The 14,547-nt window shown below is 43.3% G+C and overlaps 1 protein-coding gene across 2 annotated transcripts in view; it reads left to right on the forward strand.

Annotated features, from left to right (window-relative positions):
• The window catches only part of TIMM44 (translocase of inner mitochondrial membrane 44), a 262,338-nt gene that overhangs the window by 142,116 nt on the left and 105,675 nt on the right, over positions 1-14,547 (forward strand). For both annotated transcript variants that reach the window (XM_040417742.1, XM_040417741.1), the window contains one exon: positions 5,904-5,989. In XM_040417742.1, coding sequence (XP_040273676.1) covers positions 5,904-5,989 — 86 coding nt within the window. The remainder of the gene's footprint in view (positions 1-5,903; positions 5,990-14,547) is intronic.

Here is a 14,547-nt window from a genome sequence, read left to right on the forward strand (position 1 = left end):
GCAAGGAGGCCTCACAGGAGCGCGCGTTCACAGGAACTGCAGGTAAACGAGCTCATCTACAGCCTGCCAGAGGCGATCATTCGCTGGCAGGCTGTAGATCCGATTTTTTTAACACCTGAAAGGTTTATTAGACGCTGTTTTGTTAACAGCGTCTAATATACCTGCTACATGGTCCTCTGGTGGTCCCTTTTGCTTGGATCGACCACCAGAGGACACAACCAGAGGACACAGGCAGCTCTGTAAAGTAGCACCAAACACCACTACACTACACCCCCATCCCTGTCACTTATTAACCCCTGATCACCCCATATTAGACTCCCTGATCACCCCCCTGTCATTGATCACCCCCCTGTAAGGCTCCATTCAGACGTCCGTATGGGTTTTGCGGATCCACGGATCGGATCCGCAAAACACATACGGACTTCTGAATGGACCGTTACAGGGGGATGATCAATGACAGGGGGGTGTTCACCCCATATAGACTCCCTGATCACCCCCCGGTCATTGATCACCCCCCTGTAAGGCTCCATTCAGATGTCCGCAAAACACATACAGACGCCTGAATGGAGCCTTACAGAGGGGTGATCACCCCATATAGATTCCCTGATCACCCCCCTGTAAGGCTCCATTCAGAAGTCCGTATGTGTTTTGCCGATCCGCAAAACACATTCGGACGTCTGAATGGAGCCTTACAGGGGGGTGATCAATGACAGGGGGGTGATCACCCCATATAGACTCCCTGATCACCCCCCTGTCATTGATCACCCCCCTGAAAGGCTCCATTCAGACGCCCGTATGTGTTTTGCGGATCCGCAAAAGACGGACACCGCGGATCCGCAAAAGACGGACACCGCGGATCCGCAAAAGACGGACACCGCGGATCCGCAAAAGACTGACACCGCGGATCCGCAAAAGACTGACACCGCGGATCCGCAAAAGACTGACACCGCGGATCCGCAAAAGACGGACACCGCGGATCCGCAAAAGACGGACACCGCGGATCCGCAAAAGACGGACACCGCGGATCCGCAAAAGACGGACACCGCGGATCCGCAAAAGACGGACACCGCGGATCCGCAAAAGACGGACACCGCGGATCCGCAAAAGACGGACACCGCGGATCCGCAAAAGACGGACACCGCGGATCCGCAAAAGACGGACACCGCGGATCCGCAAAAGACGGACACCGCGGATCCGCAAAAGACGGACACCGCGGATCCGCAAAAGACGGACACCGCGGATCCGCAAAAGACGGACACCGCGGATCCGCAAAAGACGGACACCGCGGATCCGCAAAAGACGGACACCGCGGATCCGCAAAAGACGGACACCGCGGATCCGCAAAAGACGGACACCGCGGATCCGCAAAAGACGGACACCGCGGATCCGCAAAAGACGGACACCGCGGATCCGCAAAAGACGGACACCGCGGATCCGCAAAAGACGGACACCGCGGATCCGCAAAAGACGGACACCGCGGATCCGCAAAAGACGGACACCGGCAATGTGCTTTTTTTTTTGTCACAAGTTAGCGGAAATAGATTATTTTTTTCATAGTTTTTTTGTTTTTTCTTACAAAGTCTCATATTCCACTAATTTATGACAAAAAATAAAATCTCACATGAACTCACCATACCCCTCACGGAATCCAAATGCGTAAAAATTTTTAGGCATTTATATTCCAGACTTCTTCTCACGCTTTAGGGCCCCTAAAATGCCAGGGCAGGATAAATACCCACATGTGACCCCATTTTGGAAAGAAGACACCCCAAGGTATTTCGTGAGGGGCATGTAAAATGTTCATGTAAAATTTTATTTTTTGTCACAAGTTAGCGGAATATGAGACTTTGTAAGAGGAAAAAAAAATGTAAATTAAAAAATCTTTTTATGCTAACTTGTGCCAAAAAAAAAATCTTCTGTGAACTCACCATGCCCCTCACGGAATACCTTGGGGTGTCTTCTTTCCAAAATGGGGTCACTTGTGGGGTATTTATACTGCCCTGGCATTTTAGGGGCCCTAAAGCGTGAGAAGAAGTCTGGAATCCAAATGCCTAAAAATGCCCTCCTAAAAGGTACTCATTGGAATTTGGGCCCCTTTGCGCACCTAGGCTGCAAATAAGTGTCACACATGTGGTATCGCCATACTCAGGAGAAGTTGGGCAATGTGTTTTAGGTTGTCTTTTTACATATACCCATCCTGGGTGAGAGAAATATCTCTCTAAAATGACAACTTTGTATAAGAAAATGGGAAAAGTTGACTTTTACAGAGATATTTCTCTCACCCAGCATGGGTATATGTAACAATACACCCCAAAACACATTGCCCTACTTCTCCTGAGTACGGCGATACCACATGTGTGACACTTTTTTGCAGACTAGGTGCGCAAAGGGGCCCAAATTCCAAAGAGTATCTTTACGATTTCACAGGGCATTTTTTACGCATTTGGATTCCAGACTTCTTCTCACGCTTTAGGCCCCCTAAAATGCCAGGGCAGTATAAATACCCCACAAGTGACCCCATTTTGGAAAGAAGACACCCCAAGGTATTTCGTGATGGGCATAGTGAGTTCATGGAAGTTTTTATTTTTTGTCACAAGTTAGTGGAATATGAGACTTTGTAAGAAGAAAAAATAAATAAAAAATCATCATTTTCCGCTAACTTGTGACAAAAAATAAAAACTTCTATGATCTCACTATGCCCATCATCTTACGGTGTCTACTTTCCGAAATGGGGTCATTTGTGGGGTGTTTTTACTGTCTGGGCATTGTAGAACCTCAGGAAACATGACAGGTGCTCAGAAAGTCAGAGCTGCTTCAAAATGCGGAAATTCACATTTTTGTACCATAGTTTGTAAACGCTATAACTTTTGCGCAAACCAATAATTACTTATTAAAAAAAAAATACAACAAAGTGAAAAATTTCATTTTTTTGCAAAAATTTCGGTCAATTTCGATTAATAACAAAAAAAAGTAAAAAGGTCAGCAGCAATGAAATACCACCAAATGAAAGCTCTATTAGTGAGAAGAAAAGGAGGTAAAATTAATTTGGGTGGTAAGTTGTATGACCGAGCAATAAACCGTGAAAGTAGTGCAGAATTGTAAAAAGTGGTCTGGCAGGGGTGTGGAAATAAAAAAAAAAAAACTACTTGTCGAAGGACTAAAGTGGGGGCTCAATCTACTTGTCCCTCATGACCATCTACTTGTCCTGAACTTATACTAACGTTATACTGTATGGGGGCGGGGGCCACAAGGCGATGTTATACTGTATGGTGCGGGGGGCCACACGGAGATGTTATGCTGTATGGGGCAGGGGCCACAAGGAGATGTTATGCTGTATGGGGCGGGGGCCACAAGGAGATGTTATGCTGTATGGGGCGGGGGCCACAAGGAGACATTATGCTGTATGGGGGCGGGGGCCACAAGGAGACGTTATGCTGTATGGGGGCGGGGGCCACAAGGAGACGTTATGCTGTATGGGGGCGGGGGCCACAAGGAGACGTTATGCTGTATGGGGGCAGGGCCCAAGGAGATGTCATGCTGTATGGGGCGGGGGCCACAAGGAGACGTTATGCTGTATGGGGGCGGGGGCCACAGGCACATGTTAAACTGTATGGGGGTGGGGGCCACAGGGAGACGTTATACTGTATGGGGGCAGGGGCCACAGGGTGACGTTATACTGTGCGGGGGCAGCCGCTTGGTGACGTTATACTGTATGGGGCACTAGGGCAGCCCCAAGGTGACGTTATACTGTATGGGGGCAACAGGGAGACATTATAGTTTATCAAGTGCCACGTGCAGTGCAGATTGCAGGCAGGGCCAGAGCCTCAGAAGACAGACAGCACAACCTTTATTTCTGACACCCCTGCAGATGAGCGTTCCTCCCGGAGCCTGTCCACATCGCAGCTCCCGGCCTGACCTGCAAGCGCTGACTGGGGTCACATAGCATTATACTGATTTATGATGCTATGTAACCCTTACAGATCTGGAATGTATTGGATAACACTGACATAATGCTGTCAGTGTTATCCAACACATTCCAGAACTGTAAGGGTTACATAGCATCATAAATCAGTATAATGCTATGTGACCCCAGTCAGCACTTGCAGGTCAGGCCGGGAGCTGCGATGTGGACAGGCTCAGGGAGGAACGCTCATCTGCAGGGGGCCGTGGGGTCTCTCACTCCTCTTCTCCCATTTTGGCCTGCAATTACTCAGTCTCTGGAGACGGTGTGCTGACTTACTGTGCGCTCCTGTGCTGGCAGGTGGGCGGAGACTTCGATACAGGAGCCGGGAGGAGCGGGGGCCGCCTGCAGGAAGTGATATGTACGGTACTCATATGCACGATGCAGGGGCAGGCTGACATAGATGTAGGAGCGGTCAGCTCGCAGCTAGCATATGACCGCTCCTATTACTGCCCAACCGACATGTCCCTGCTACTTGCCCGCACAGGGCTAAACAACTGTTTAAACTACTTGCCCGGCGCCCGGAACTGCATCTCCCGGGCGTCGGGCGATAGGAATTCCACACCCCTGTCTGGTCATTAAGGGGGTTTAAGCTAGGGGAGCTGAGGTGGTTAATATAACTTTTGAAACAAACTTTTCTTAGTTCAGCAGTTTCCAATAGCTTTTTGGGAAGCCCAAACCAACTAAATAAATAACTGAACCATAACCCTTAAGCCTCATGCACACGTCCGTGGAACACCGGCCTGGATTCCTGCTTAGTGCAGGAGCGCACGGCGTCATTGGTTGCTATGACGCCGTGTGCCCGCTGCTGTACAGTAATACACTCTTATTATCTATACGAGTGTATTACTGTACAGCAGCGGCGGCACGAAGCGCACGGCGTCATAGCAACCAATGACTCCGTGCCCTCCTGCACTCAGCAGGAATCCAGGCCGGTGTCTCACGGTCCTTGTTCCACGGACGTGTGCATGAGGCTTTACTTAGATGATTCATCCCCTGCCCATGGCAGTTGTATCATTCATAGTAAGCTTCAGGCCACAATTGATCACTGTCACAGTTGACCAGCATGGGCAAGAAATGAAGATTTAAAAGGGTTTCCCGTTTTGCATCAACATCCATTGAAACAATCATTTATGAAGGTAGCTGTAATTTTGTAACGTATTTCTTTTAACTGTATTTTTCCTATCTTCCATTCTGGGCTGTGGTCACATGACCATACAGCTCATTCTTATTTTCTGTGATGTTATGTCCATGTCCTAGTCAAAGCAGCAGCAGAGGCAGTGATAGGGGAGTGTATGTAACTAGTTGTTAGGGGTGGTACTGGAGCTGTGGCAGAGAAAGGAGAAGTGCATCATGGGTTTCATACAACAAAAGGAAGCGCTACATATAGGAGGTAAACGAATCAGAGCGATTTGTTTGAATGGTGAATATGGGTAAGGAGAGTCCAAATTGAAAAAGAAAAGGCACATGGAATCATGTACATGTGGTAAGCAAATCTGTTAAAAACCATAGTAATACTAGAAAACCCCTTTTAAAGGCAAAGGCATTAGGTGGTACGGAAATGCAAAGAGCAAGAGTGCTGATCACGGTACCAGTACTACTGATGCCTAGAATAACATTTTAGTGTGCATCATATTTGCAAAGACTGTGTATGTCAATGATATGATCCAGCTACTAAAGTGCCTCATTTTATACCTGGATTCATGCGTATGGCCTTTCACTATGTAAATAATGTGTGCGCTGTTTAAAGAAGCAGTGCTTTCATCAAGTTAAGGCTTACATTTTGGGGAAATTATTTGACGCAACCACAGAGACTTTACCCCAGAATCCACTATGGGGAAGTTGCCTTACATATTCTTCTAAAATTCTATGTTTTGTGCTTGCTTGTTTTTCTATAAAAAAAATTTATAGCATGATAATTACAGTTACTTTCCTGTTTTAGGGAGTCGATGGGTGTTGTTCTGCATAAGGATTCTAAATGGCATCAACAATGGAAGGATTTTAAAGATAACAATGTAGTATTTAATAGTAAGTATGCAATGTAAAGTGCTTCTGATTCTTAAAGTGCATCCAATTTTACTGACCCGCAAAACAGCACTGTAGCTAGAATTCTGTTTCTTCTTAAAGGGGTTGTGCCACTAATAATCGCTGTTATATCACTTTCACCAAATACCACCATTTATCAAAACTGATCTATTCTAAAGTTATTTGCCTACCATTGCACCCTGTGGCAAACTTGTTTTGATATTCAGTTGCTATAGGTTACATCCTGCATTGAAGCCTTGTAATTTAGGATACACGAGTATCATTGGTAAGAGAAAGGGGCGTGGTTAGTGTCACATGATCTGCTGATGTTGGGACCCTTCTTACTGTGCTAAGGCATGATGGGACAGCAGACACATGACAAATGAGGAAGAATGATTCAAGTCTGGAGTATAAGTAAAAACTGCAAAAACTTGAGAAAAAAAACAATTCAAGGAGGAATGGGAGCTAGAGTAAATGATGAAAATACACTTTAGAGTGAAAAGTTGTTTGACACAACCCTTTTAAAGAAATCTAGCAAGAAGAGAGGGAGTCTCCTGGAAAAAGAAGTTCAAATTGCTGTCCTTTAAGGAGGACCTTTCACCAGAATAAAGTATCTAAACTGACTATACAGACGTGTAGAGCGGCGCCCAGGGATCCCCCTGCACTTACTGTTATCCCCGGGCGCCGCTCCGTTCTCCGGTTATAGCCTCCAGTATGTTCATAGTTAGGCTCCACCCAGGGGAACCTGACGGCGTCTCTTTCTCCTATGCTGCAGCGCTGGCCAATCGCAGCGCTCAGCTCATAGCCTGAGAGAAAAAAAAAACTAACTATGAAGATACCGGAGGCTATAACTGGAGAACGGAGCAGCGCCCGGGGATAACAGTAAGTGCAGGGGGATCCCTGGGCGCGCTCTACACGTCTGTATAGTCAGTTTAGATACTTTATTCTGGTGAAAGGTCTTCTTTAAACCCTTAAAGACCGGCCCCATTTTCATTTTTACATTTTTATCTCCACGTTCCAATAGCCATAACTCTTTTTTTTATTTTTCTGTTCACAAAACCATATGGGGGCTTGTTTTTTGCAGAACAAGATGCATTTTTTAATGCTGCTATTTAATTTATCAAGTCTTGTATTGGAAAAAAGGAAAAAAATTATTTGTGGGGAAAAAACAATTCTGCCAAGGTTTTTGGAGTTTTGACATCACAGTGTTCACTGTGTGCTAAAAATGACATAAGCAATAGTGCATTGTCATAAGACTACAATAAACACCTTTTTCCACCTACATACTTATTTTGCTAAAACTTCACTTTTATTGATGCATATAAATTATGAAAAAAATTAATAAATCAACAAACAAAAAGAAAATTTGAGTTTAAAAACTATCAGGGTGAGCTGGGGCTTTTGCACTTATTGTGCTAACTGTAGCTTGACAGTTTATTAATCATGATTGCTCAGATTGTCTGCGTCGGTGGCCGCACGCTGCCACCGGCGCTCACGCTATCCGATTAGTCTGTCTCTGCCTCCTGTGATTATTGCTGATAGCGCTCACTACCTGTGCTAAAACTAGTAGTTTTCAATATTTATGACCAACGTTTCGGTCCTTCCTGGACCTTGTTCATGGCCTACGATTTGGTTTTGTCATGGAGCGAGCCACCAAATCGGAGGCTGTGAACAAGGTCCAGGAAGGACCGAAACGTTGGCCATAAATATTGAAAACTAATGGTGGCTACAATAAATGTTTATTTTCTATATTTGAGTGCCGTGAACTTTTTTCCTATCAATTTGGTATATCTTCCCATTACTGAGCACCAAAGTTTATTTATATGTGGAGTACCAGCCATCTGGTCGTTGTACTATGCACAGGGCAGCAGGGAGAGTGTGAATTCCTATTCACCCTAATAGAGCTCTATTAGGGTGAATAGGACAAGGCATCAACAGATCCCAGGTTCTAGCCCCTAAGGGGGGAAATAGTTAATAAACAGTAAAACAATATATATAAATAAAATAAAAAAATCACCAAAATATTAGGTATAAATCACCCCGTTCCCAATTTTACATACAAAATATATAAACAATAAATAAACATATCACATATTGCCACGTCTGAAAATTCCAAACTATTAAAATCAAAAAAAAATCTCCTATGCTGTGAACGTCACAACAGAAAGGAAAAAAGTAATAAACTGCGTGATTCGACATTTTTTTAGTCACCTTGTCCCCCCCCCAAAAAATAGGATCGGACTGTTCGATTATGAGCCGGACTTTCCATAAAATGCACGCAGCTTTTTTTGGTGTTTTATTTTTTTTCGCATGGTATACTTTTTTATGGTATCAAAACCGAATCAAAATTTTGGTATCGAAACAAGCCTAATTTAGAGTCCCTTCACACCAAATTCCTGCATTTAAGACTACAAGTAGGTAGTGCCAACTAGGGGTGGGCGATATGGCCTAAAATCTATATTGCGATATAATTTTAAGCATGTGCGATATGCTATATATATCGCAATATATTCTATATTTCGGGGGGGTCAAACTTTTTTTTTTTTACTTTTTATTTAACCCCTTCCCGACGGCAATCCGTTTATATACGTGATATTTGCACATGCCCCGTGCAGCTATCACGTCTATAAACGTTAAACCAGCTCTTTAATCCAAGCGCTGCAAAGCGCTTGGATTTAAGCTTCTGCCCTTGCACTGCTGCTGTCACGGACAGCATAGGTAGTGTCTCTGTGGCGCCCGATCTGTGCCCCCTTACTGTGCCCCCCGATCTGTGCGCCTCCAACACCCCCCTGTCCGCGCCTGCCCCTGATGCAGTAGTTCCCCCGCCCGATCCATATTCATGTCTGCCCCTGATGCGGTCCACCCCATGCATTCTCCCCGCCCACCTTCCAGCGCTGCCCCCGGTCCCCCTGCTGTGTGTGATGGCGGCGGCTCCATTCCTGAGCCGCCGCCATCAGCAGCGAGTGTCAGCTCTATGCTGACACTCTGCTGTAACCCCATAGATGCCGCGGTTGCGGCATCCATGGGGTTAATAGAGGGAGGGAGCTCCCTCTCTCAACCATCAGGGCTGCAGCGCTGTGATGGCAGCGCCCGATGGTTGCCATGGCAAAGGCGTCCGGTGCTGCCACCTACAGGGCATCTAATAGTATTTTACTTTGCAATACAGCCATCAGCCCCACTTCATGAAGAGGGACTTGATAAAAAAAAGAAAGTTAAAATAATAAAAAGGAAAAATAAATAAATTAAAATGTAAATTAAAAAAAGAAATTGCCTTTTCCTATTATAAAATAAAATACACATATTAGGTGTCACCGCGTCCGTAACGACCGTCTCTATAAATATATCACATGATAGACCCCGTCCGATAAACACCATTAAAAAAAAAAAAAAACATCACAAAATGTGCAACAGCAAGCGATCAAAAAGGCTTATGACCCCCAAAATAGTACCAATCAAACGTCACCTCATTCCGCAAAAAAATTATACCCTATTTAAGACAATCGCCCAAAAAATATAAAAGCTATGGCTCTAAGACTATGGAGACACTAAAACATAATTTTTTTGGTTTCAGAAATGCTATTATTGTGTAAAACCTTAAATAAATAAGAAAAAGTATTCATATTAGGTATTGCCACGTCCGTAACGATCTTCTCTATAAAACTATCACATGACCTAACTCCTCAGATGAACGCTGTAAAAATAAATACATGAAAACTGTTCCAAAACAGCCAATTTTTTGGTCACCTTGCCCCATAAAGTGTAATAATGAATGATCAAAAAATCCTATGTACCCAAAAATGGTACCAATTAAAACATCAACACGTTTTGCAAAAAACGAGCCCCTGCACAAGACGATCGGCAGAAAAATAAAAAACATATGGCGTTCAGAAAACCAATCCAGCAAAATCTGCCTTCCAAAAACCGTATGGCATTCCTTTCCTTCTGCGCCCTGCCGTGTGCCCGTACAGCAGTTTACGGCCACATATGGAGTGTTTCTGTAAACCGCAGAATCAGGGTAATAAATATTGAGTTTTGTTTGGCTGTTAACCCTCAATGTGTTAAAGAAAAAAATGTAATAATATGGAAAATCTGCCAAAAATGTGAAATTTTGAAATTTAATCTCCATTTTCCTTTAATTCTTGTGGAACACCTAAAGGGTTAACAAAGTTTGTAAAATCAGTTTTGAGTAACTTGAGGGGTGTAGTTTCTACAATGGGGTCATTTATGGGGGTATCCACTATGTAGGCCCCACAAAGTGACTTCAGACCTGAACTGGTCCTTAAAAAGTGGGTTTTGGAAATTTTCTTAAAGATTTTAAGAATTGCTTCTAAACTTCTAAGCCTTCTAACGTCCTAAAAAAATAAAATTACATTTCCAAAATGATGCCAACATAAAGTAAACATATGAGGAATGTTAACCACTTCCCATCTGGGCCCTTTGCCCCCTTCCTGACCAGGCCAAATTTAGCAAAACTGACATATCTCACTTTATGTGGTAATAACTTTGGAACGCCTTTATTTATCCAAGTCATTCAGAGATTGTTTTCTCGTGACACATTGTACTTCATGATAGTCATAAATTTGAGTCAAAATATTTCACCTTTATTTATGAAAAAATCCCAAATTTACCCAAAAATTTAAAAAAAATCGCAATTTTCTAAATTTCAATTTCTCTGCTTTTAAAACAGAAAGTGATACCTCATAAAATATTTATTATTTAACATTCCCCATATGTCTACTTTATGTTGGCATCATTTTGGAAATGTCATTTTATTTTTTTAGGACGTTAGAAGGCTTAGAAGTTTAGAAGCAATTCTTCAAATTTTTAAGAAAATTGCCAAAACCCACTTTATAAGGACCAGTTCAGGTCTGAAGTCACTTTGTGGGGCCTACATAGTGGATACCCCCATAAATGACCCCATTGTAGAAACTACACCCCTCAAGGTATTCAAAACCAATTTTACAAACTTTGTTAACCCTTTAGGCGTTCCACAAGAATTAAAGGAAAATGGAGATCAAATTTTTAAATTTCACTTTTTTGGCCGATTTTCCATTTTAATCAATTTTTTTCTCTAACACATCGATGGTTAACAGCCAAACAAAACTCAATATTTATTACCCAGATTCTGCGGTTTACAGAAACACCCCACATGTGGTCGTAAACTGCTGTATGGGCACACGGCAGGGCGCAGAAGGAAAGGAACTCCACATGGTTTTTAGATGCCATGTCCCATTTGAAGCCCCCTGATGCACCCTTACAGTAGAAACTCCCAAGAAGTGACCCCATTTTGGAAACTAGGGGATAAGGTGCCAGTTTTATTAGTATTTTTTTTGGGTACATATGATTTTTTGATCATTCAATATAACACTTTATGGGGCAAGGTGACCAAAAAATTGGTTGTTTTAGCACAGTTTCTATTTATTTATTTTTACAGCGTTCACCTTAGGGGTTCAGTCAAGTGACATTTTTATAGAGCAGATTGTTACGGACGTGGCGATACCTAATATGTATACTTTTTCTCATTTATTAAAGTTTTACACAATAATAGCATTTTTGAAACCACAAAATTATGTTTTAATGTGTCCATGTTCTGAGAGCTATAGTTTTTTTTATTTTTTGAGAGATTTTCTTATGTAGGGGCTCATTTTTTGCGGGATGAGGTGACGGTTTTATTGGTACCATTTTGTGGGACATACGCGTTTTTGATCACTTGGTGTTGCACCTTTTGTGATGCAAGGTGACAAAAATTGCTTGTTTTGACACAGTTTTTTTTTTTTTTTTTTACGGTGTTCACCCGAGGGGTTAGGTCATGTGATATTTTTATAGAGCTGGTTTTTACGGACGCGGCAATACCTAATATGTATACTTTTTTTTATTTGTTTCACTTTAACACAATAATAGCATTTTTGAAACCAAAAAAATTATGTTTTAGTGTCTCCATGTTCTAAGAGCTATAGTTTTTTTATTTTTTGAGAGATTTTCTTATGTAGGGGCTCATTTTTTGCGGGATGAGGTGACGGTTTTATTGGTACCATTTTGTGGGACATACGCGTTTTTGATCACTTGGTGTTGCACCTTTTGTGATGCAAGGTGACAAAAATTGCTTGTTTTGACACAGTTTTTTTTATTTATTTTTTACGGTGTTCATCTGAGGGGTTAGGTCATGTGATATTTTTATAGAGCTGGTTTTTACGGACGCGGCAATACTAAATATGTCTATTTTACTTTATTTTTTCTATTTTAATCTTTTTTTTTTTATTCCTAACTTGGGAACTTTTTTTTTTTTACATGTGAAACTTTATTTTATTTTATTTTTTCAACCCTTTATTTTTTTTATTTTTTTTTACACTTTTCGTCCCCCATAAGGTCATACAAGACCTCTGGGGGACATTTGCTTCACTTTTTCTTTTTTTTTTCACTGTTGATTTCTCCTGTAACTGGGGCTGACATAGTAGCCCCAGTTACAGGACAAATGCACCCCTATAGAGGCTGTACAGCAGCAATCCTGCGCTGTACAGCCTCACAGCAGGGCTGATCGAGGTCTCTGAGAGACCTCACACAGCCCCTGCACTCTCCGGTCACGGCGGTCACATGACCGCCGGGCCGGAACAGGAAGCGCACAGCGCTTCCTGCTCTGCAGACACAGCGCTCGGTGAGCGCTGTGTCTGCAGCGATCGTGAAGGCAGGGACACCTGGGCACTGTCCCTGCCTTGTCTTAGGGTTGCCCTGCTGTCACTGACAGCGGGCAACCCGATCAGCAGCTGCACGATTAGCGTGCAGCTGCTATTTCTGACAGGACGTTTTAAAACGTGCTGTCAGAAATAGACGTCCACCCATAGGACGTTTATATCCTATGGGCGGACGTGAGGCGGTTAAGTAATAAATATTTCATTAGATATCACTTTCTGTTTTAGAAGCAGAGAAATTGAAATTTGGAAAATTGTGCATTTTTCAAACTTTTGGGTACATTTAGGATTTTTTCATAAATAAAGGTGAAATATATTGACTCAAATATATGACTATCATGAAGTACAATGTGTCACGAGAAAACAATCTCATAATGGCTTGGATAAGTAAAAGTGTTCCAAAGCTATTACCACATAAAGTGACGCATGTCAGATTTGTAAATTTTGACCTGGACACTGGGGCATCAATGACCCTTGGTCATGAAAGGGTTAATAACTATTAGCCTCCTTAGGGGCTAGAACCTTTGTCCTATTCACCCTAATAGAGCTCTATTAGGGTGAATAGGACTTCACACTTTCTCTGCTGCCCTGTGCATAGTGCACACAGCAGCAGGGAGATTACTATGGCAGCCAGGGCTTCAAGTAGCGTCCTGGCTGCCATGGTAACCGATCAGAGACCCGCGATTACACTGCTGGGGCTCTGATCAGAAGCTGCCACCCTGGGGCCACTGCCACCAATGATTAAATCGTGTGGAGGGGTGAGGGCCCGCAATTAATATAATACTTAGAAGAGGGGGAGTAGAAGGGATGGGCTGTGGCCACTGCGCCACCAATGAATAGAGTTAATATGCCTGAATACAAACGTAGCCTGCATGTGCCAGCCATATCCCATACCTGGCCTCTATTACTGCGCGCCGTGATCCGCCGCAATTAACCCCACAGTCCCTCCCCTCCTCCTCCTCCCTGTTCTCATTGGTGGCACAGTGGCAGTGGCCACAGTCCTTCCTCCTCCTACTCTGTTCTCATTGGTGGCGCAGTGGCCACAGTCCCTCCCCTCCTCCTCTTAGTCTGTTCTCATTGGTGGTCAGCGGCAGCCGCACACAGTGGGGATGGAGGGACTCACTCCTTCTCCACTGTGCTGGCTCAGGAGAACATGGTGCGTGCCGAGAGCGGCGCATGCCATGTTCTACCGCGATATGGCGATATAAATGAAATCTCTATCGTTGGCCAAATTTATATCGTTTATATTGCATATAGTCTATATCGCCAACTGTTTCTCTTTTTTTAATATGAAATAAAAAAGTTGTCTGCTCAGATCGGATGGGTTGTTTTGATGCCAAGTTTTGACATCTTAAGTATATGTCGAGTATATAGTCTAGAAGAAGAGGGTCATCTGCAATAGCACAAATACTCGACCTACTACAGGGGGGGGGATGTAGATTTTCTAAGTTAGCAGTGACTGCATTTACATGCCAGGTACTTAGTCTAGGAATAGCACGATAACTCCGCCTATTGCTTGTAACAACTATGTAGCAATGTCAAATTCAGTGTTTAATGTTCGCACACTAAGGGTGCGTTCACATCGTGTTTTTGCCATTCGTTTAACGGATACGTTGGGGGCAAAAAAGGATACAAAAGCATAGCACACCATGCTTTTGTATCCTGCAGAGTTCATTAAAAAAACCTATACCTAAATGTTTTTGTGCAATGGAACTTTCTGGTGTAGCATCTGTCTGTGGCATCCGTTAACATATAAGATGAAAATATGTTTCTATATGTTAAATGGATGGCAAAAACGTCATGTGAACCCACCCTTGTCATGTAAGGGGCTAGTGTGGCTTTCTGGTGTTCACAAAATCCGCATGCTCATGTCAA

This window comes from Bufo bufo, chromosome 2 (genome assembly GCF_905171765.1).
Source record: "Bufo bufo chromosome 2, aBufBuf1.1, whole genome shotgun sequence".
NCBI lineage: Eukaryota > Metazoa > Chordata > Amphibia > Anura > Bufonidae > Bufo > Bufo bufo.